This window comes from Prionailurus viverrinus, chromosome B2 (genome assembly GCF_022837055.1).
Source record: "Prionailurus viverrinus isolate Anna chromosome B2, UM_Priviv_1.0, whole genome shotgun sequence".
In the NCBI taxonomy this organism is placed as follows: domain Eukaryota; kingdom Metazoa; phylum Chordata; class Mammalia; order Carnivora; family Felidae; genus Prionailurus; species Prionailurus viverrinus.
Genome location: NC_062565.1, coordinates 119,227,329 through 119,248,684, shown reverse-complemented (window position 1 = coordinate 119,248,684; position 21,356 = coordinate 119,227,329). Strand labels below are relative to the sequence as shown.

At 36.7% G+C, this 21,356-nt stretch overlaps 1 protein-coding gene across 3 annotated transcripts in view; it reads left to right on the top strand.

Moving 5' to 3' along the window:
• MED23 (mediator complex subunit 23) overlaps positions 1–21,124 on the top strand; it is a 45,667-nt gene extending 24,543 nt beyond the window's left edge. For 2 of the 3 annotated variants that reach the window (XM_047859228.1, XM_047859227.1), the window contains 15 exons: positions 294–436; positions 1,448–1,622; positions 3,193–3,356; positions 5,773–5,897; positions 6,932–7,137; positions 7,227–7,407; positions 8,877–9,047; positions 9,485–9,701; positions 11,263–11,499; positions 12,820–12,985; positions 13,801–13,873; positions 14,875–15,089; positions 16,025–16,145; positions 16,894–17,025; positions 18,836–21,124. In XM_047859228.1, coding sequence (XP_047715184.1) covers positions 294–436; positions 1,448–1,622; positions 3,193–3,356; positions 5,773–5,897; positions 6,932–7,137; positions 7,227–7,407; positions 8,877–9,047; positions 9,485–9,701; positions 11,263–11,499; positions 12,820–12,985; positions 13,801–13,873; positions 14,875–15,089; positions 16,025–16,145; positions 16,894–17,025; positions 18,836–19,003 — 2,494 coding nt within the window. In that variant the 3' untranslated portion in view covers positions 19,004–21,124. Of the gene's footprint in view, positions 1–293; positions 437–1,447; positions 1,623–3,192; positions 3,357–5,772; positions 5,898–6,931; positions 7,138–7,226; positions 7,408–8,876; positions 9,048–9,484; positions 9,702–11,262; positions 11,500–12,819; positions 12,986–13,800; positions 13,874–14,874; positions 15,090–16,024; positions 16,146–16,893; positions 17,026–18,835 lie in introns of those variants that run through there. The other variant, XR_007152234.1, reaches the window with a different exon arrangement.
• Positions 21,125–21,356: the final 232 nt, after the last annotated feature.

Sequence of the window (21,356 nt, the reverse complement as noted above, 5' to 3'; positions counted from 1 at the left end):
CCCCTAGTCTTTTTATTTTTTATTTTTTTCAATTCAAGTGTATTATGATTTGTACCCAAATTTTGCTTTTTGCATGAGCAGAGGGATCCTGATGCACATTGAAAACACCATGGAAACCAGAATTCGTCTCGGGTTATACAGTGCATCACTACCAAGTGTCCTGCACGGCCGAAATGATTAAAATGGAGCTCATTCATTTTTGAACCTAGATTTATACCAAGTTTCCTATAAATACACCAATCCTATGTTTATGTCAAAAATATGGATTTTTCTTTTCTTTTGTTTCTCCTCAGCCTTATCCATAGCATTGCTACCAGAGTGATAAAACTTGCTCATGCAAAATCCAGTGTGGCCTTGGCTCCAGCCCTAGTGGAAACCTACAGTCGTTTATTGGTCTATATGGAAATAGAGTCTTTGGGCATCAAAGGATTTATCAGTAAGACGGGACTTTCTGGTGTTTGTACCCATTAACCCATTCATTCATTCAACAGGTATTCTTTTAGGTGCTGGGGATACAACAGCGTAAAGATGTCACTGCCATCATAGAGATTACCTGCTAATGAGGGAGACAAGTAAATAAATGAAGTATAGAATATGTCAGATGATATGTCTTATGGAGAAAAATAAAGCAGAAAAGGGGGGTAGGAAGTGTGAGAATCAGGAGAGTAAGCTGCATTTTTGAATAAAGTTATGATAAGAAAGGGGTATTATGTTAAGTGCTTGGGATACAATGAGCTAAACAGACATGGTCCCTGTACTCATGCAAGAATCTGTGGCCTCATATGCTTTTTTTGCTAGTTTGCCCCTGGGGCTAAGTCTGGCAATAGGAAAGGAGTTTTCCTGCATTTTAGAAGACAGCTTGTAATGTTTATTAGTTGTTACATAGTTCCAAATAATATATACTTTGTAATATAGAAGTTTTTTTCTGATTCATGGTAATTGTAACTTTTCACTAATATGGTATAATTTTAGTGTTAACTATAATTACTCTTCTTCCCAGATAATCAAGGGTTCAGTAAAACTTTTTGGAGAGAGAGGAGGGAATAGGGGTGGGTGTAATGCAATCTGTATATTAAAAAGTGATCCTCATGCTTCAAAAGACTGGAAACATTAACTTTATAAAAGTAATTTGAAAGAACTGAGAAGTGAGGAAGGGTAATTTTTTTTCTCATTTATTGTCTCTTATTTTTCTAGATGAACTTGAGTCTCATTTGTCAAATTCCAGGGGGACAAAAAGGGCAAACTTGGTATTATAATTAGGATCTGGACTTTTTCCATTACCATTAAAGGAGAAATTATGGAGAAAATTTGGAAAGTGTGTGTGGGTGTGTGTGTGTGTGTTCGTTCATGATCAAATCTTTACGTAGATTTTACTCCATGTGACTCTTGAAATGTTTTTAATTCATAACTTTTATAATTGGTGCCTTAAATTGTCTTATTCCTCAAGGTCAACTTTTGCCAACTGTTTTCAAGTCACATGCCTGGGGGATCTTGCACACACTTCTCGAGATGTTCAGCTACCGGATGCACCACATTCAGCCTCATTACCGAGTGCAGCTCCTGAGCCATCTTCATACTTTAGCTGCAGTTGCACAAACAAACCAGAACCAGCTCCATCTCTGGTGAGTTCTTTGATGCTGTCTTCCCTTAAGATTTATTAGAAACTTTGTTGGAGATGGGAACTTAATCCTTAATAGTATTTTTATTCATTTGTCATAAAACTCTTCTTCCAGAGCATCTTATTTCCAATATAGAAGTAGAGTACAGCTTTTAAATAGAAAGTTATTAAGATAGTTGAGTCCTTGCCTAGTGATCTTTGGACTGAGAAAAAGTACTTTCAAGGCCTTTGATGATATGTTCTAATTTAGCCCTTTAGAATGTTGGATTTAGGGGCGCTTGGGTGGCTCAGTCGGTTAAGCGCCAGACTTGGGCTCATGTCATGGTCTCACATTTCGTGGGTTGGAGCCCCGCACTGGACTCTGTGCTGATGGTGCAGAGCCTGGAGCCTGCTTGAGTTCTTTGTCTCCCTCTCTACCCCTCCCTCCCTCCCTCCCTCCCTCCCTCTCGCTCTCTCTCTCTCAAAAATTAAACATTAAAAATATTTATAATATTGGATTTAAATATACTTTAGATTATGGTTAAATTATCATGTCACTTTGATTTTGTTTTAAGTGAAAATGTATTTGAGATTTTAAAATATAATTTTTTTTTTTAATTTAGCCCTTTAGAATGGTTGGTTGAGCGTCCAACTTCAGCTCAGGTCATGATCATCGTTCAGTTTGTGAGTTCCAGCCCTGCATTGGCCACTCTGCTGTCAGCACCCACCCTGCTTTAGATCTTTTGTCCCCCTCTCTCTCTGCCCTTCCCATGCCTTTGTGCGTGTGCATTCTCTGAATGAATAAACATTAATAAAATAAAATAAAATTTTTTTAAATAAGAGGCTACTTTAACGTTTATTTATTTTGAGAGACAGAGAGAGTACAAGCAGGGGAGGGACAGAGAGAGAGGGAGAGAGAATCCCAAATGGGCTCCATACAGTACAGAGCCCAACATGGAGCTTGAACCCACAAACTGTGAGATCGTGACCTGAGCGGAAATCAGGAGTTGGATGCTTAAGTGACTGAGCCACCCACACACCCCTAAAAAATGTAATTTTTGAAATCCTATATATCCAGGTGAAATTGTTTAGTCCTATAAGCTGCAGGCTATCTTTTTCAAATATGTAAAAAATGTCAGATGGTGTTTGCTATAACATTTGGTATCTCAGGTTTTTAAGACAAAATTCATTCTTACTCAAAGGAGGAAGGTTTTTTGTTTTTTTTTTTTAATTTTTTTTTTAACGTTTTATTTATTTTTGAGACAGAGAGAGACAGAGCATGAACGGGGGAGGGGCAGAGAGAGGGGGAGACACAGAATGGAAGCAGGCTCCAGGCTCTGAGCCATCAGCCCAGAGCCCGACGCGGGGCTCGAACTCACGGACCGCGAGATCGTGACCTGAGCTGAAGTCGGACGCTCAACCGACTGAGCCACCCAGGCGCCCCTTTTTTTTTTTTTTTTTAATCAAAGAAGAGGAATTCAAAGTTTGCATATTTTTCAATTGTAATTAACCTAGAACTAGATTCAATTCTATAATTCTGAAATTTTATATGCTACTTCACTTTTTCACATTTCTTTTTGTTCTCTCACTTTTAGTGTTGAGAGTACCGCACTTAGGCTTATAACAGCATTAGGTAGTTCGGAGGTACAGCCACAGTTCACACGCTTCCTGAGTGATCCCAAAACGGTGCTGTCCGCGGAATCTGAGGAGCTGAACCGAGCCTTGATACTGACCTTAGCTAGAGCAACTCATGTAACAGGTACAGTGAATGTGCGACCATCAATAAGGAAAACAAATGAATTAGAGCATGCTGTGTCCTTAGTGATTATTAAAGAAGCATCGCGAAAAGACCCTTTTCCTATGTTTAAAAAAAAAAAAGTTGTTTTAATACCTTCACCATTTCAATCATTAATGTAGGTTCTTTTGTGTACTATCATTTTTTAACTAGGTTGAGCTTCAGTTTCCAGCCATTTTACATCATTTTTAAGTAGTGGTTCTTGACCTTTTTGGTCTCAGGACCACTTAACATTTGTAAATTTTTTTTAATGTTTATTTTTTCAGAGAGAAGGGAGACAGAGCGTGAGTGGGGAAGGGGGAGGAGGGGCAGAGAGAGAGGGAGACACATAATCTGAAGCAGACTCCAGACTCTGAGCTGTCAGCACAGAGCCTGAGGCAGAGCTTGAACTCATGGACTATGAGATCATGACCAGAGCCAAGGTGGAATGTTCAACCGACTGAGCCATCCAGGCACCCCAGGACCACTTAACATTCTTAAAAACATACAAATTCCCAAAGATTTTCCATTTATATGGATTTTATCAACATTTATTATTTTATCAATATTTACCTTACAGATATTAAGATCGATGCTTTTTTAGTATTTGTTTCCCTTAAAAATAATAAACATATATTAACATTCTCATTTTTTATGAAAAATAAACTATATATTCTCCAAAACAAAACTTTAGTGAGAAGAGGTGCCATTTTTTCACATTTTTTACATCTCTCTTTAATATCTGATGTAAAGAAAGCTTTGCTAGATTCTCATACTTACTTCTGCATTTCATCTATCTCAATATGTTATTTTAGAAATGAAGAAAATATGGCCTCACCCAGGCAACAGGTTGGAAAGGAGAGGAGTATTTTAATAGTCTTTCCGATAATTGTGAATACTCTTTGATGTCACACAAAATTGGACAAGAGATGGTTTCTTAAATGTTTGGTGCAATATAGAATGCAATCCAAAATTCTATCAGTGAACTTTTTTTACTGTATTACATTATAACCCATTGGTCTGTTTTGCACATTTAATGGATTTTTTTAATCCATATTTTGTAACTTCATGAATTAGTGTTTTGGAAGACATTGGTTCATTGAATTATATAGATCTTATAAATGTTCGCACACTTCATTATACAGTATCATAAAATTACATTTGTTTATATCACTACAAGTTTCTTTAGGAAAATCTTTAAGTTTTATAAAACTATTAGGTTTATAGTAGTAGATACAAGTTTTCCAAAATTTTGATTTTTCACTTGAAGTGTCAAATTTTATCACTGGCAAAAGATGTGGTCATTTGTTTTCCTTGAAGTAACAGGCTCCCTTTGTTAATTTTCAAGAAAATGTGTGCTTAGTGCCCAAGTCTGAATAACTGTAGTTTTCTGTCAGATGTTCTTTTAAGTAAAAATGGAATTCCATTTTTAAAAAAAAAGCTAATTGCACTCGGTATTCAAACAATTGCACAAGTACTTTTCCTTAAGATACCCATCATACTTTGATGTATAATAGTAGCTAGAACACTATTCATACCTCCGTTTTTATCACACAGAATATTAAAATGAGATGTACTTAAGGGCTGAGATACAGTCTTTTTCACTACTTCAAGGATATTCTTAAGTAAAACTGGCTCCTTCTCCCCACCCGCGACCCCCAGCCAAGAGCATAGTGAAGATTACAATGGCTGTTAGTATAGTTTGGTGCCACAGTTTGATTTGTTCTATGGGCCAGCAGTTTTCCCTATCATTACCTTTGCACTGTTGGTGCACATGTTAACACAGTAAAAAGGTCCATGCTGTCTTATTATAATTATTTTAGTAGTTTTTACCTCATCAAATCCGTGAATGGATATTGGGGACCCACAGACTCCACAGACCACACTTGGAGAACTGCTGTTTTAAAGAAATAGTTACTGGATTTAGCAGCCTGAAATAACATCTGTGTGAACTATCTTATTTTATATAAAGTAACCTTCTTGATTTAGAGAGTTATAATTTATAGCTGTTTCAACCACTAGAAAAGATAGCTGCTTTTATAATTATATTTCCTTGGCTCAGTGAAGTGCTGACTCCTTATTGTCAGAGTCAACTACATGAGCATTTGTGGTGGGCCTGTATCACTGTTGTATCATTGGTGCTCTGTAACCTTAAAAAAAATTAGATTGCAATGTCTTTTGTCTTCTTCCCACTAATTGTGTTCTTACTAACGCGATCATTCAAATCACTCACATAAACTAAAAAAACTTAGGTCCTAAGCTGAATATAACTAGTTAAGCAGTGAGTGTATTGCAGTGAAATTCCTTGGGTGTGCATAATTGTTTGTTGCTTTCTCTGTGATATTTAAGAATTGTGGGTATGATCATTTATATCTGGATTACATTTTTTGTTTATGTTTAGATTTTTTTACAGGCTCTGATTCAATTCAGGGAACTTGGTGTAAAGATATACTTCAGACCATCATGAGTTTTACTCCTCATAATTGGGCATCACACACTCTTAGCTGTTTTCCAGGCCCACTACAGGTAATCTGGTCTTGAATTACATGTTGAATATGTAAAAATCATTCTTCCATTTAATATATATAAAGTCATTCTTTCCCATTTAGTGTTATACTAGAGACTTTGTTTTAGTGATATCCAAAGGAAATTAGCTTTTATTTCTTTTTCAAAAAATCTTTGCTATTCCAAGGTCTTGACTTGTTCCTTGTCGTACTCTAGGACTGTATATATTCCTAAAAATTTAATTATGATCTCATATTATTAACAGTTTTAGAATCTTGTGAGAATTAACACATTACCTAAAAAATTCTTTCTCTTAGAACTGAAATGGGGAGAAATACAAGTTAATGGAGCTGCACAGAATACACATTGGTGCACTTGACTGAATTTTTTCTTAATCACACAGAGAGGAAAACTATAAGCTTGGATTTTATAATATGGAGAAAAGAAAACTTCATCTGTCCTCTACTTTGCAAAGAAAAGTTTAAGCATAATGAACATCTGCTTTCTATAACTTCTAATAGGGCTAAAGCAGTAGTTCTCAACTTTACCAGGATCACCTAGAGGGCTTGTTCGGATACAGACTGCTGGGCCCTAGGTGCAGAACTTCCAATTCAGTAGGTCTGGAATGGGGTCCAAGACTGCATTTCTTACAGGTCCCAGATGGTGTCAATACTGATGGTCTGAGACTCATTTGGCTGTGTAATAGATTTTCCTTACAGAGATGCTAAAATATGTAACCAAAGGATACATAAATTTCTTTTTTTTTTTTTTTTCTTTTTAATGATGAACAGAAGTATCAACAGATGATTGAAGAAGCTTTGAATTCAGGCTTGCTTGGAATTTCTGTTTAGGAAATCTAGAAAGGGAATCTTAGAGATACCAAATTAAGCCTGTGTATTTTCCCATTATAGAAATTCAAGGCTTGATTACTAAGTTGCTTGAGGTTGCCTAGAGTTTATTCGTGTCATAATCAAGCCTAGAACTGGCTTCTTAACTCTGTAGCCAGTGTTCTTTCTAGTATAACCCTTGAAGTAAACTTCTCATCTTCCTTTTAGGCATTCTTCAAACAAAATAACGTACCTCAGGAAAGCCGTTTTAATCTGAAAAAAAATGTGGAAGAGGAGTATAGGAAGTGGAAGTCAATGACCAATGAAAATGACATCATTACCCACTTTTCTATGCAAGGCTCTCCTCCTCTCTTCCTTTGTCTTCTCTGGAAAATGCTCTTGGAAACAGATCATATAAATCAGATTGGCTATAGGTAAGCCAAAAACCTAGATCTGCATTCCATTTGATAATCCATTATTACCATACAGCAATATAATTTATTTTTTACTCTCTGATTTCCAGAGTATTAGAAAGAATTGGAGCCAGGGCCTTGGTTGCCCATGTGAGAACATTTGCAGATTTCCTAGTATATGAGTTCTCTACATCAGCTGGGGGTCAGCAACTCAACAAATGCATTGAAATTCTTAATGACATGGTATGGAAGTACAACATTGTTACATTGGACAGATTAATTCTCTGCCTGGTAAGAATATGCTCACTTAGGAATAAGTTTCTAAGCCGCCTCATTCTGTTTTGGATCAGTGTGTGTGACTGATAGACCTTGTGCTGATCTAACTATATTGCTTCTAAGGATTTAATGAAATTATACTATAATCAAGTATTACTATCAATTCCCTAAGGAACTAGAGATTTCCCAGTGTATTTATTCATTCATTCATTCAGTAAGCATGTATCGAATATCTGCTATGTTTGATGCACAGAAAGTATAGAAGTAAGTAAGACAGACATGGTCCTGATCTTGTGATGCTGTGAAAGTATAAACAGTTAGTTAAACCCTGAGTTGATTCCCAAAGGCTCCCACTAGAGGCAGGAGTGGTAAAAAGCCATCATATTTCTTTGCAGAGTGTTAATAATCATTTCTGTACACTTTGGTGGCCACAGTCAGAACTGAATGTTTCTCATAGCCACCCAATATTCCTCAAATTATTTTTTTCTCAACTTTGATGTCTATTTCAGCAAACAACTTTTAAAAAATTTTTTTAACATTTATTTATTTATTTTTGAGAGAGAGAGACAGGGCGTGAGCAGGGAAGGGGCAGAGGGAGAGGGAGACACAGAATCCGAAGCAGGCTCCAGGCTCTGAGCTGTCAGCACAGAGCCCTATGCGGGACTCAAACTCACGAACCGTGAGATCATGAGCAGAGCTGAAGTTGGATGTTTAATTGACTAAGCCACGCAGGCACCCCTATTTCAGCAAGATTTTAAGAGAAGACACTGAACAAGGCCGGAAAATACTTATTTTTTTTTAACACTGTAGTGTTGGGTCACCTGGGTGGCTCAGTTGGTTAAGTGTCCGACTTCGGCTCAGGTCATGATCTCATGCTTCATGAGTTTAAGCCCCACATCGGGCTCTGTGCTGACAGCTCAGAGCTTAGAGCCTGCTTCAGATTCTGTGTCTCCATCTCTCTCTGCCTGTCCCTCAATCAATCTCTCTCTCTCTCTCTCTCTCCCTCTCTCAAAAATAAATAAACATTAAAAAAAATACTGTAGTGTTGATATTGGGGTGGCTTAGTCGCTTCACACTAACCTCTTAGCTGCAGAACATAAATATGGTTATGATATAGTAGGGGAAGTAAGCTAAGTCTATAAATCAATAAGATAGAAGGATCAGATAGAGGTGTGAGTGAGGAAAATATCGCCAGGCAGTAATGAGAGCACATCTACCCAGGTGATATATCTTGAAAAATGGGTTAAATTTCAACAAAAGAAAAAGAGTGATACTTTAGACAGAAGGAATGGTGAGAACCAAAAATGAGTAAGAAAGTTAAATACGCTTAGGGAATTCTGAACAGTTGGCTAGGGGTAGACTCCACATATATTGAAACTGTAATGATAGGTATTACTGTATTCCAATTTAGACTATCTAGTGGAGGGGCCATGCTTTTGCACAGGTCAGACATTTTAATATCATTTTTCTGTTTTTCTCCAAAGGCCATGCGTAGTCATGAAGGAAATGAAGCCCAGGTTTGTTATTTCATAATTCAGTTGCTGTTACTCAAACCAAATGATTTTAGAAATCGAGTGAGTGACTTCGTGAAGGAAAATTCTCCAGAGCACTGGCTACAGAACGACTGGCACACCAAGCACATGAATTATCACAAGGTACTCATTCAAATCAGTGCTTCTGTGACTGCTTCTTAAGCCAGACTTAGGTATTTGGCTAATTGATTTGGCTGTTTTCTCTGTGGCTCCACTGTTTTCTCTCTAATCTGTACAGAAGTAAATTAGCTCTCTAAACTTCCTCGAGGTTCTAGAATATCTCTACCGTTAAGAATATATTGAAACTGCAATTTTAGTAGATGTGAGTACTTACATACAAAATGAAAGGGTTATCACAAATTTTCTATACATAAATCTTTTTCGATATACCTTTGGGATAATAGAGATTTTTATCAAGTGAAGGACTCTAGATTTCATTGCACTGCAAAACACATATGTTTTCATATTCTTTTAAAAATGACAAGTTTATTTAGCTCTATTTTTTAAGAGAATTAAAAAAAAGATGTTCCTAAACATTTCCCATTTTCTCACTTCCACAGAAGTACCCCGAGAAACTGTATTTTGAGGGCCTCGCGGAGCAGGTCGACCCTCCTGTGCAGATTCAGTCTCCCTACCTCCCCATCTATTTTGGAAATGTGTGTCTTCGATTTCTCCCAGTATTTGATATAGTAATCCACAGGTTTTTAGAGCTGCTTCCAGTTTCCAAGTCACTGGAGACTCTACTAGATCACCTTGGTGGCTTATATAAATTTCATGGTGAGCTTTTTCAAATTTTAATTGTTTTTCAATAAAAATGTTTTGGGAGTAAGTGCTATATAGTGATGCCATGAAGTATAAAGTAGGTGACATAAAAATATGAATAGGTAGGTCGTAGCAGATGTACTAAATAGCAGAAATAAAAGTGATATGCAGGAGAGGCCCCCTTTTACATAGTGTGTGATTAATTGCCAAATGTGTAGAGAAAGAGAAGCGTTATGAGTTCAGAGCAGACTGATGGTACTGTGAACTAAAGGGTCTTGGCAGGCTTCCTGGATGATAGGATTTGAGCTGTGATGTATGTGATTTATCTAAACAGGAAGAAGAGAACATTCTAGGCAGAAGGAATCTTTTGGAAAAATCACAGCATTTTAACAACAGTGTCCTCACTGGCTAACTTGAGAATTTAAACATTGTACCCGACAATGTAGATCACCTTTAAGTGCCAGGCTCAGAAGTTTTGATTTTATAACGTGCAGATAATCAAGAGTCAACTAGATGTTATTGAGTAAGGTCATGGCATAGAGAGCATTATTTTAGAAAGTTAAATCTAGTTGTAGTCAGTAGTATGTTTTGGAAGGAGGAAGCCATTTCAAAAACTTAACGTCAAAAAATTTCAGGTGTAGGATTAGTAGCTAAACAACTGTGATGGCACTGGGAATGCGAAAGAAGGGACAGATAGTCCAGGAAGAAGGAACAGGCCTTGATTGCTGCTTGTAGGGAGAATATAGAAAGAAAAGAAGAGAACTACAAAGTTTGAAACCATGTGACTAGAGAATGGTGGAGTCAGTGACAGGAGCATGAAAGTCCTAGAGCAGCCGCTGTGGGGACAAAGTATATTTCTCTGGGGTGGCGGGGTGGGGGGCAGTTCTTCTTAGTCCTTTATCGGAGATGTTTTCCTCCTAACCAGAAGCCTGAATTGCATGTTAGCATTACAGAGTAAGTATGAAGTTCAAGTGAGCATTCCTGTAAAAACATTTTGTTTTTGTTTTTGTTTTTTTTGGATTAGGTAACATGCACATGGTAGAGAAGGGTATGCAGGGAAGAAGAGTTAGTCCCATCCCTGATCTCCAGCTAGCCAGTTTCTTTCTCTGTGGGCCACGACTGTTACCAGTTCCTTGTGCTTCCTTCCTTAGCTATTGTGTAGTTAGGGTTGTTTTTTTTTTCCCCCACAAATAATATATAATACACACATTGTTCTGCACCTTGTTTTAATACCTGTATAGTGTGTTAGGATGGATTATTTTTATCAGTGCATAAAAAGCCCATTAATCCATACATGCCATGATTTACCCTGTTTTTGACCATTGAGGCTCTTCTGATCTTTTTGCTAGTATCAACAGCGCCACAGCCGTTATTCATTTACATACCATGTATATATTATTCGAAGTCTTCTGCCTTGTCCTGAAATAAAAATATTCATCGTACGCAACTTCCCAGCATGTGAAATAGTTTCATTGGCTTCTGAGCTATCTTTTGGTAATCTTGAACACAGAGGGTTAGTTTTTCACAGTTGTTGGTAACTGGATAAACTTCATGATGATTGTTTTCTTCTTGGCAGATCGGCCAGTGACTTATTTGTATAATACTCTGCACTATTATGAAATGCACCTGAGAGACCGCCCACATCTCAAGCGAAAACTTGTGCATGCCATCATTGGCTCACTCAAGGATAATCGACCCCAGGGCTGGTGTCTAAGTGACACTTACCTGAAGTGTGGCATGAATGCACGAGAAGAAAATCCTTGGATCCCTGATGACTCCTACTATTGCAGATTGATTGGCAGACTAGTAGATAATATCCTTTTCATTGTGATTTTTCCAGACCTTTCAGAAATAACTATATGTTGATTTGTGAGGACACATACTACCTTCTCAAGGTAATATATATTTTTTTAAGTTTATTTATTCATTTTGAGAGAGACATAGACAGCATGAGCTGGAGAGGGGCAGAGAGAGAGGGACTGAGAGAATCCCAAGCAGGCGCCCCGCTGTCAGCACAGAGCCCAACATGGGGCTCAAACTCACAAACTGTGAGATCATGACCCAAGCCAAAACCAAGAGTCGGATGCTTAATGACTGAGCCACCCAGGCACCCCTCAAGGTAATATTTTTATACATGCCAAGGCTTCAATTCTTTTAAGATTATTTTTGATTTTTACTTTTGTAAAGGTTTTGACATCTTAAATTAGCAACATCAACTTAGCTGCCAAATAGGCAGAAATTCACTCCATTAAAATTTAAATCTTAAAAACAGACCTTACAAGGTTTGTTTCAAAGAAAAAAAAATTGATCTCCAAAAAAATATACTATGTATTGTAGTAAATGCATCTGTTTGCTACTGGAGAATATAGAATTTTGTTACTTTACTTTATTATTTTTTTTAATATGAAATATATTGTCAAATTGGTTTCCGTACAACACCCAGTGCTCATCCCAACAGGTCCCCTCCTCAATGCCCATCACCCACTTTCCCCTCCCTCCCACCCCTAGAATTTTGTTGCTTTAAACAAATCCTTGGATGCTTTTAAAATATATTAATAGATAATAATAAAACTTGTTTTTCCCTCCTTTTTAATGAAAAAGCTGATTTACTTATATTTTGATTTCTTTTTTTGATTTCATGTTTTAAGTTATAAGCACACTATGTTTAATATGTTTGTATACCATGTCACTATTTACTAGGTAGAGCAATTTTACATAAATGGGCATGATTTATTTTCTTACACAAAGAGATTTATTTCCTGAAGTAAAAGAATTACTCATTATAATGTTCTTATTACCTGCCTTACCACTGTTGAAAGAAATAGGTAGATGCAGCCTAGGGCTACTTTGGTTGCATCTATGGCTGTCATGTCACAGTTATAAAAGCACACCTATAGAAGACCAGCTATTTATACCTTGTGATTATACATTTCAGTTATGTCAAACGTATTAGTGTATTTGGTTCATGGTATTTGCCTCTTAATTTCTGCTCACTTATTGAGGCCTCATAATCATAAATTGATAATCAAATGAGATGTTTACATGTGAAACATTGGAAAACTGTAAAGCACTCTACAAATATGAGCCATTAATTTCAAAACAAGCAAACAGTTATTGCTTTAATCATCTGCACCGATGGCTGGCAAATCTCCCGGTCCATTCCCAAACTGCGACTGGAGATTCAATGAGTTTCCCAACCCAGCTGCCCATGCACTGCATGTTACTTGTGTGGAGCTCATGGCCTTGGCCGTTTCAGGCGAAGATGTTGGAAATGCTCTTCTGAATGTCGTCCTGAAAAGGTGTGTATCCTGTTTCATGCAGTAAGATTCATTGTTTTTTGTAAAGAGAATGATATTTTATTAGGAGCTGTTAGACAAATCTGTTGTCCCAAGGCTGATGCACTCGGGACGGTAACTGTCTTTTGGTCCCAGATTTTGTCTTTGTGATATAGATATAATTGAGGGAGCCCTGGACAGGGTCAGAAGACCTGGGTTTGTTCCCACGTCTCCTATTTTTTTTTTAATTAAAAACAAAAAAATTTTTTTAACATTTATTCATTTTCTAGAGAGACAGAGCACAAGTGGGGGAAGGGTAGAGAGAGGGAGACACAGAATCTGAAGCAGGCTCCGGGCTCCGAGCTGTCAGCACAGAACCTGACACAGGGTTCGAACTCACAGACCGCGAGATCTTGACCTGAGCCAAAGTCGGACGCTTAACCAACTGAGCCACTCAGTCGCCCCCCCCAACCTCTACTCTTTAGTAGCTGTTTGACATTTAAGTTAGGAATAAGGTTATCATCTCACTAAAGATAATCTTTCAAGATTCCTTTCTTGAAGATCAGCGTGAAGTGGGGGATAGTGATTGGAGAAGTAGAAATAAGTGGCAATAGTCTTAACATCCCAGCAACCGCTGTTGAAGGAGACAACCAAAAAAAAAAGCTTTTGGATATTTAAATTTTTACTCAATGAAAATCCATTGTAGTTTTATTGGAGTAGATCAGTTGTTAGCCCCAATTTGTATATGTTGTCAAAATAAGATCCATTATTAACCGTATAAAGGTGTTTTTGTAATTTCACATTTTTTCATATTTTTCTTATGTTTTCTTCACTTATAGTCAGCCTTTAGTGCCAAGAGAGAATATTACAGCATGGATGAATGCAATTGGACTCATCATCACTGCACTGCCAGTGAGTTAATCATTTTGATTTGTATCAGAATACAGTTGTTCCCTGTCAGCCAAAAGAATAAGATGCACGAAAAAAAAAAAAAAAGATGCATGTAAGATGCCCTTGTATAAGGACGTCATGCAGTTAAGGAAGTGGTTCCTATTTTTCAAGTTTTCATATCATTATTGCTTCAGACACCTACAGTGACTATTTTGTTTGCCTTCTTCAGATCTAAAAATCTGCCTGACCAATGGGTCTCGGTATCCTTTGACCAACTTTAGTTCTTACATTATCTATCCAACCTTAGTTCTGATCTGCTTTTGACCACTTAACATGTTACATATCTAGAGCCTTTCACTCATGCAAATAACACTTGTTGAGATATGTTTGAGGTACTTCTGATGTGTTATAGAATGAGACATTATGCAGAGCCCATCTTCCTTCTGTCAGCTTCTCTAAAGCCTGTTCATTCTTTGCCAGCTTAGGTTCTGCTTCTTCAGTGAACCCTTCCTGGACCTCCCCTCATGTGAAGTCTCCCTTCTGTGACCTCACATGTGTCTACTTAGCACTATTCAGTTGTCTATTGTGATATCTTTCGATGTCAATGACATTATCTAACTCTGCTCTCCAAACTTGTTTGATTATGCACCTCTATGAATCAATCATTTTTTCCTTGCACACCTCCAAAATATCTATATTTATCTGTGAGTTATATATGTATACCAGTGTTGTCTGTATAATAAGTATTGGTAAGGGCAATTTTCCGTACACTAATATCAGATACTAACCCTCTAACTCACAGACACTTATCCCCAGGTTCTTAGTAACTGTATTTGACTTACTGTGAAACCACTCACTTTTGATTTCAAAATCTCCATTACACAAAAACACAAGCTAGATAAGTAAAAAATTTTAAAGAATGAGAATGCTCCATTATGTTAGGCTTTGGAGTGGAATATTAGAAATGGGATGGAATACTTGATAAGTGATCATTTTCATCAGGCTTTCCTCTCATTTTAAAGGAGCCATATTGGATTGTCCTTCATGATCGAATTGTGAGTGTTATCAGCAGTCCCAGCTTGACATCTGAGTCAGAGTGGGTTGGCTATCCATTCCGCCTCTTTGATTTCACTGCTTGTCATCAGTCCTACTCCGAGATGAGCTGCAGCTATACATTAGCTCTCGCACATGCTGTGTGGCACCATTCCAGCATTGGGCAACTTTCTCTCATTCCCAAGTAGGTATTATGATTTCTTAGATAAATTGGACTTTTTTTGTTTTGTGTGTTTTTTAACTCATTTACACATGAGGTATGCATCTCATTCAATAGGACAACTTGCAAAGTGAATTTTAATTATGTAGAGTTTCTAAATAATGAGGAAGCTCTTTAATTTCAGAATTGTCTGTAAAAATTAATTTGTATATGCAAGAAATAATCTGATATCTAGTTTTCCATCACAGTTTCAGGAGACTTCGTCAAATCCATGCTTTTTCCAGAATATGTATTTTGAACTGAATAACTCATATTAGCCTGTTTTCTGATTATTTTTTTCTTGACTATACAATTGGTATTACTTAAATTCACATTTCTTGAGTATGGCATTTATATTAGATTGGCCATTCTCTTTTTATTTCAGATACATGTTTTTCCTACTTTTCAAAAGTAGAACATTGCTGTGAAACCTTTCATAAGCCAAAATGGCGTAAAGTGAAGCGTATCCCACTCTTTCTAAAAGTTCATGTTACGCCACTTCGCTTTTATGGAAGACCTATATTAGTACCTATTTTTGCAAACCAGAAGAAGACCAAAGAGAATTTTTGCTTTTACAAAAAAAAAAAAAACCATTGCTATAATAATGTAGGTCTTTTGTAAAAGCAAAGTGGCATGATGCAAACTTTCAGAAAGCACTCAGGAGATCCGGGGGTACCTGTAATTCCCCTCTGTCATTCAGTAATTGTACTGTTGAGAATGACTCCTAAATCTGAAGTAATTTATTTTGATAATCAAATGAAAATAATAGCCAGTGAGAAATATAAGATTAATTAGAAAGAGAAACTTTAAAAAATATTACAGATTTTACAAATGCTTGGGTAGGCTGCATCAACAAAGTTCAAATAATTCAAATGATTTAAAGTCACAGGAAATTTTTATTTTTAATCTTCGAATTTTAGGTTTCTCACTGAAGTCCTTCTTCCTATAGTGAAAACTGAATTCCAGTTGCTTTATGTGTATCATCTTGTGGGACCATTTTTACAAAGATTTCAGCAAGAGAGAACTCGATGTATGATAGAGGTAAAATATAATCTGGCTTTTCTGTGATAAGATTAAGTCCTAAAAGATCTATGTAAGTTTATTTCCCAGTGTTTTCCAACCTGCATATCGTAACCATTAGTAGTGAAATTAGTTTAATAGGCTCTAAAAGCAATTTTAGAGGATTTAGCGTGCCTGTAACTTAGAATGCCTATAATGAGTTTGGTGCGGGATGTACTGAATTGGAAATATAGAGGAAATAACCATGATCAAGCTTGAGAAGAAAGTTAAGATGGAGAAGTGCATTTGAGAGCCTGCACTATAGTGCAGAGGAAATGATTAAAATCATGGAAATGGATGAAGTCAGTCAGTCTTACAAGAGTATAGAGAAAAGAAAATGAGACAGGAATAGAACCTTAAAGTATGAGCCACCAAATGGAACTAAGAAGGTACAATCTGAAGTATCTCTGAGACTGTGGTTATCTCAGACACTGAGAAGTGGTTTCTACAAAGGAGATTGTCTACCTCTTAATTTTAAGCGACATCCTTGAGTTACGAAGAGAAACTACGTTTAAGCCCTATTAGGGGGGGAGTTTTGTAGCACTCTGGATTCCATTATTAATGCAGACCATATATATCCCATGCACATAGAGGTTTGTATGATCAGTGACAGTTCTTCAACAAACATGTTATCCCTCTGTGTTTGTCTTGTAATGGAGTCTAGCTGCATCATTCTAAATTACTGAACATTTTTGCCCATTTAAACAATTTTATATTATTTGTTAAATAGATCGGTGTGGCATTTTATGACATGTTGCTGAATGTAGACCAGTGTAGCGCCCACTTAAATTACATGGACCCCATCTGTGACTTCCTGTATCATATGAAGTATATGTTTACTGGTGACAGCGTAAAAGAACAAGTAAGTTAACTTTATCTTTTAATGATGTTTAGTTTAGACAACTTGACTATGTGATGATATACTTTTGTTTGAGATTTTTAAATTTTTTTCTTTTAAGAGGAGAAGGCTGATGTTATTAGACCTTTTTAGGCTATATGAGCACATTATTCTGCACGTATAAAGTAATAGGGAATACATGTTATCGTTTCTCAAACTTTCTCCCCTTGATATTTGCAGCAGGGCATCTGAAAAAGACCGAGGTTGTTGATTAATAGTAGTCTCATTAGAAAGAAACAGTATGGTATGACTACTTTTTGAAAAGACCAGGGAGGTGTGGTGTAAAGAGTAAAGGAGGTCCTGCTTTTCCCCCACGGTGATTAGGGTACACTCTGGGGACATTGGACATATTGCAGCATGACTAGAAAACTGAAGCCAGGGGGATCACGAGAATAATTCGGAAAGGGTATTTGAAGGAACTGGAGGAACTTAACATGAATTGTCAAAGTCCCAGGGAATTGTTCATGTTCTCACTATTTGGAGGATTGCCATTTGGAATAGGCATTAGATTTGTTCTGTCACTTCAAAGGGCACACAAACTCCAGTGAAGTTAAAGGGAAGCACGTTCTGAGTCAACATATAAAGAGCTACTTTCTAGTAAAGTCACTGGAAAGTGGCAAGGATGTCCTTGAAATCATAACTGAGTTTCCTTATCTGTAGGAAACAGAATCTTGGCTCTTTTAGAAGGATGGAGGTAGGGCAGGTAGGTGAAGGCAGGTGAACTCCTCTCCATACCTTAATATTATTTCTCTGGTAGGAAAGGAAGGTAAGTTGATATATAAACACATGAATCCTAGTCTACTGGATTGTTTCCTTGGACCTAGGGACATGGGGTAGGGAGGATGTTGATTCCTTTATGCCTCAGCAAGATTGTCAAGGAGATTTGAGTGGGAACCAATACAGAAATGTTTTATTTAACATATCCTTTATATTTAGGCCTGAAAAATATGTATATTTGGGACACCAGGGAATACAGAAAGGAAAAATTATTAATGGGCTGATTTTTCCTGGTAAGATCAAAGAGCATTTGAATGAAGCTAAGAAAGCCATGGAACTGCTTGATGTTTTTATTTCTAAGTAAAAGTAGATTTTTTTTTTTTAGCTTATTTATTTATTTATTTTGAGAGAGGGTGTGAGCACGGGAGGGGCAGAGACACAGAGAGAGAGAGAATCCCAAGTGGGCCCCATGCTGTCAGCTCAGAGCCCGATGGTGGGGCTTGATCCCACAAACCGTGAGATCATGACCTGAGGCAAAACCAAAGTTGGAGGCCCCTAAGTAAAAGCAGATATAATGTTATTTTGTTTCAATTCCAAGTATAAATCAAAACCAAAAAATTAGCTGTGTTGATAAATGTTACAGATATAAGTTATTCAAAGAACTTCAAAGTATAATCATGCTTCACGCTTCTGTGATGGTGGCATTTTAAAAGGATGAAGAACGCGTAATGTACACTATACTAGCTTTTGACAGTGAGATGACTGGCTAGCTAGGTAAGTGGGTATGTTTTTGTAAGTGTATGCATGTATAGGTATATGCACACACACATATACACACATATATAACATATAATGTGTGTGAGGGAGAATGCAGTTTTTTTCCTCGTGTATGAGAATTTTATTTGCTTTTGTTAAAACCTGAAACACATAAGAAACTCCTCATCCAGCCCACTCTACTCCCTAGTTTATCATCTCCAGATATGTATAAGTCACTTCTTTCAAGGTGGGAAATTGAAGTTCTCTGGTTAAAGTATTTTTTAATGTGTTTATTTCGCAGGTAGAGAAGATTATCTGTAACTTAAAACCAGCTTTAAAACTTCGTCTTCGATTCATCACACACATTAGCAAGATGGAACCAGCTGCAGTGCCCCCACAAGCCATAAATAGTGGGTCTCCAGCACCTCAGTCTAATCAGGTGCCAGTGTCCTTACCGGTCACTCAGTGAGGGCAGGGTGTACCGCGGTGAAAAGGAAAACACATCTGTCTCTGGAAGTGGACTCAAATCTATTAAATCTGAACATGATCCTGCTACATAGAGAGAGATACAGTAGAAGCAGTGATGTTCAGATTGTTTTATTTTGATTCAAATGATGAATCTGTTGATACTTTACAACTCCCGTCTCCCTACCTGTATTTTTGTCTCTAAGAGATAAACTACATGTTGCTCATATCCATCACAATTTATTAGAGCTACCTAGGAATACTGAGGTATCTATGATCAAATGACTCTTACTAGATACTTTCAATCTTTCCTATCTAGTCCCCGGTTTTATTTTTAATTTTTATTATTAATGACTTCTGCTTTCAAATACATTGTTTTAAAGGCAACACACATGTGAAATAGTTACTACAAATCATTTTATACATAAATCTCTCTTGGTGTATCTTTGGGATCGGAGATTTTTGTCAAGTAAAGGACTCGAATTTTCACTTCACTGCAGGAGCAAACACAGTTTCCTATTCTTTTAAAAATGGCTTAAAATTTTTACCATAGATTTCCAAAGAAATGGGCTAACATTTCTATTAAGGCAGATTGGCAAGTTTTTGCTTTTGCTATGGACTTGAACTTACTGTATGAAATGAGTTTCAAAGCCATGTAAAAAAATAACACAGAAAGGCATAAACTTAATAAAATAATACTTAAATGGTGATTCTCCAATCTCTGTTTCTAAAAGTAAATTAATTGCTTTTCCAGGTTGACACTCTCACCTTGCCAATGATGTGATTCTTTAAGTTTTTATACTCTTGAAATTCTTAAGTTAATGTATTTTTAATTATAGCATACATTGTGGTTCTTTATGGTTTATCAGATTTTAAGAGGCAAACTGTTAATTTGGGGAGGGTGGGGCAATGGCGTTAAGATTGTAAGATTTGAAAATAATTAGTAAAATCTGTTGAATGAGTAAACTGTCTGATTAATTACTCAGTCTGAACGGGTGTCTGCTGTGTTCCAGGCAGTATGCTGACTAGGTTGTAGCAAGAGAACCGGGCTGTTTCTACAGGTTGTACACTGCATTTGGTGACTGACACTGACCTAATAAACTGTAGTTTACTCTCATTTATTTTCTCCACTTTCCTGACATTGACCTAGGAACTAAGAGTTACTGATTTTTTTTTTAAAGAATCAGAAATGTGGCCAACTGTATTTTAGATTTTTATTTCTGAATACATTTCTCTTAGATCTCTCCTTTGGTTCATATGATTGTAATCACTAAATCTTTATTTGCCATGCAAGTCTGGCTTAAAATGTATGTAATGGTATAAGTGATTTTTCTAGGTTAATAATTTCCTTAAAATTCTCCAGAACTGTTATGCTAGAAATGATTTCAAGTGTTCCTTTTGGCATAGTTTCACTTACTCTTACTGACTTGAAGAATATATTGCTTTGAGATCGTAGAATGGAATAATTGTGACTCTGGTGTTACACAAACAGAATAAAGGAAGTGAAAATCAGTGTGACTGTCTCAAGGACAAATACATTCCAGTTAATTTATTAAAAATTCCATTTGTTTCCTCTCTAGCTAAAAATAAGGGGATATGATTTTCCCAAAATAGGCTTTTAAAAGAATTGTTAATCAGAAACATTAGAAGGAGATAGAAGCTTTATTTGGGTTTAGAATGCACCTGAGGGAAAAACACCACCTTTATATTCATTTCATCCTCAAAGTTTTTCTTTCTGAAAATGAATAGTAATCTAGAGTGGCTCTGTCCCATAGGACTTTCTGCAGTGGTGGATATATTCTGTATCTGTGCTGTCCAGTACAAGAGTCAGAAGGTCCGTGTACTGAGCACTTGAAGTGTAGAGCTGAATTTTTAATTTCATTAAGCTTTAAATAATTTAAATAACCCCACGTGGCTATTGTATTGAACATTATACTTTACAGTAAGATGTATCATAATTGCTTTGACCTAAAAGTAATTCAGTAAAATACGTATCTGACAGAGTCTATAATGTCAACAGTTAGATTTAAAATTCTGGATTGCTTGTGAAAAATCAGGTGATAGGGGCTCTTTAACACATAGCTGTTACAACAACAATAAAAATCCTTTCATGGGACCTGCTTCATCACAGAGTCCATTTGAGTTTCTATGTAAGTTGGGGAGAGGGGGAAGAGTTTGCTTCCCTGGTTTTAATTATATACCTGACCCTTGAACAACACAGGGGTTAGGGGTGCTGACCCCCACACATAGTCGAAAGTTTGTAACTTTTGACTTCCCAAGAGCTTAACCACTGATAGTTTACTGTTGACTAGAAGCCTTACGGATAACATTAGCAGTCAATTAACACACATTTTGTC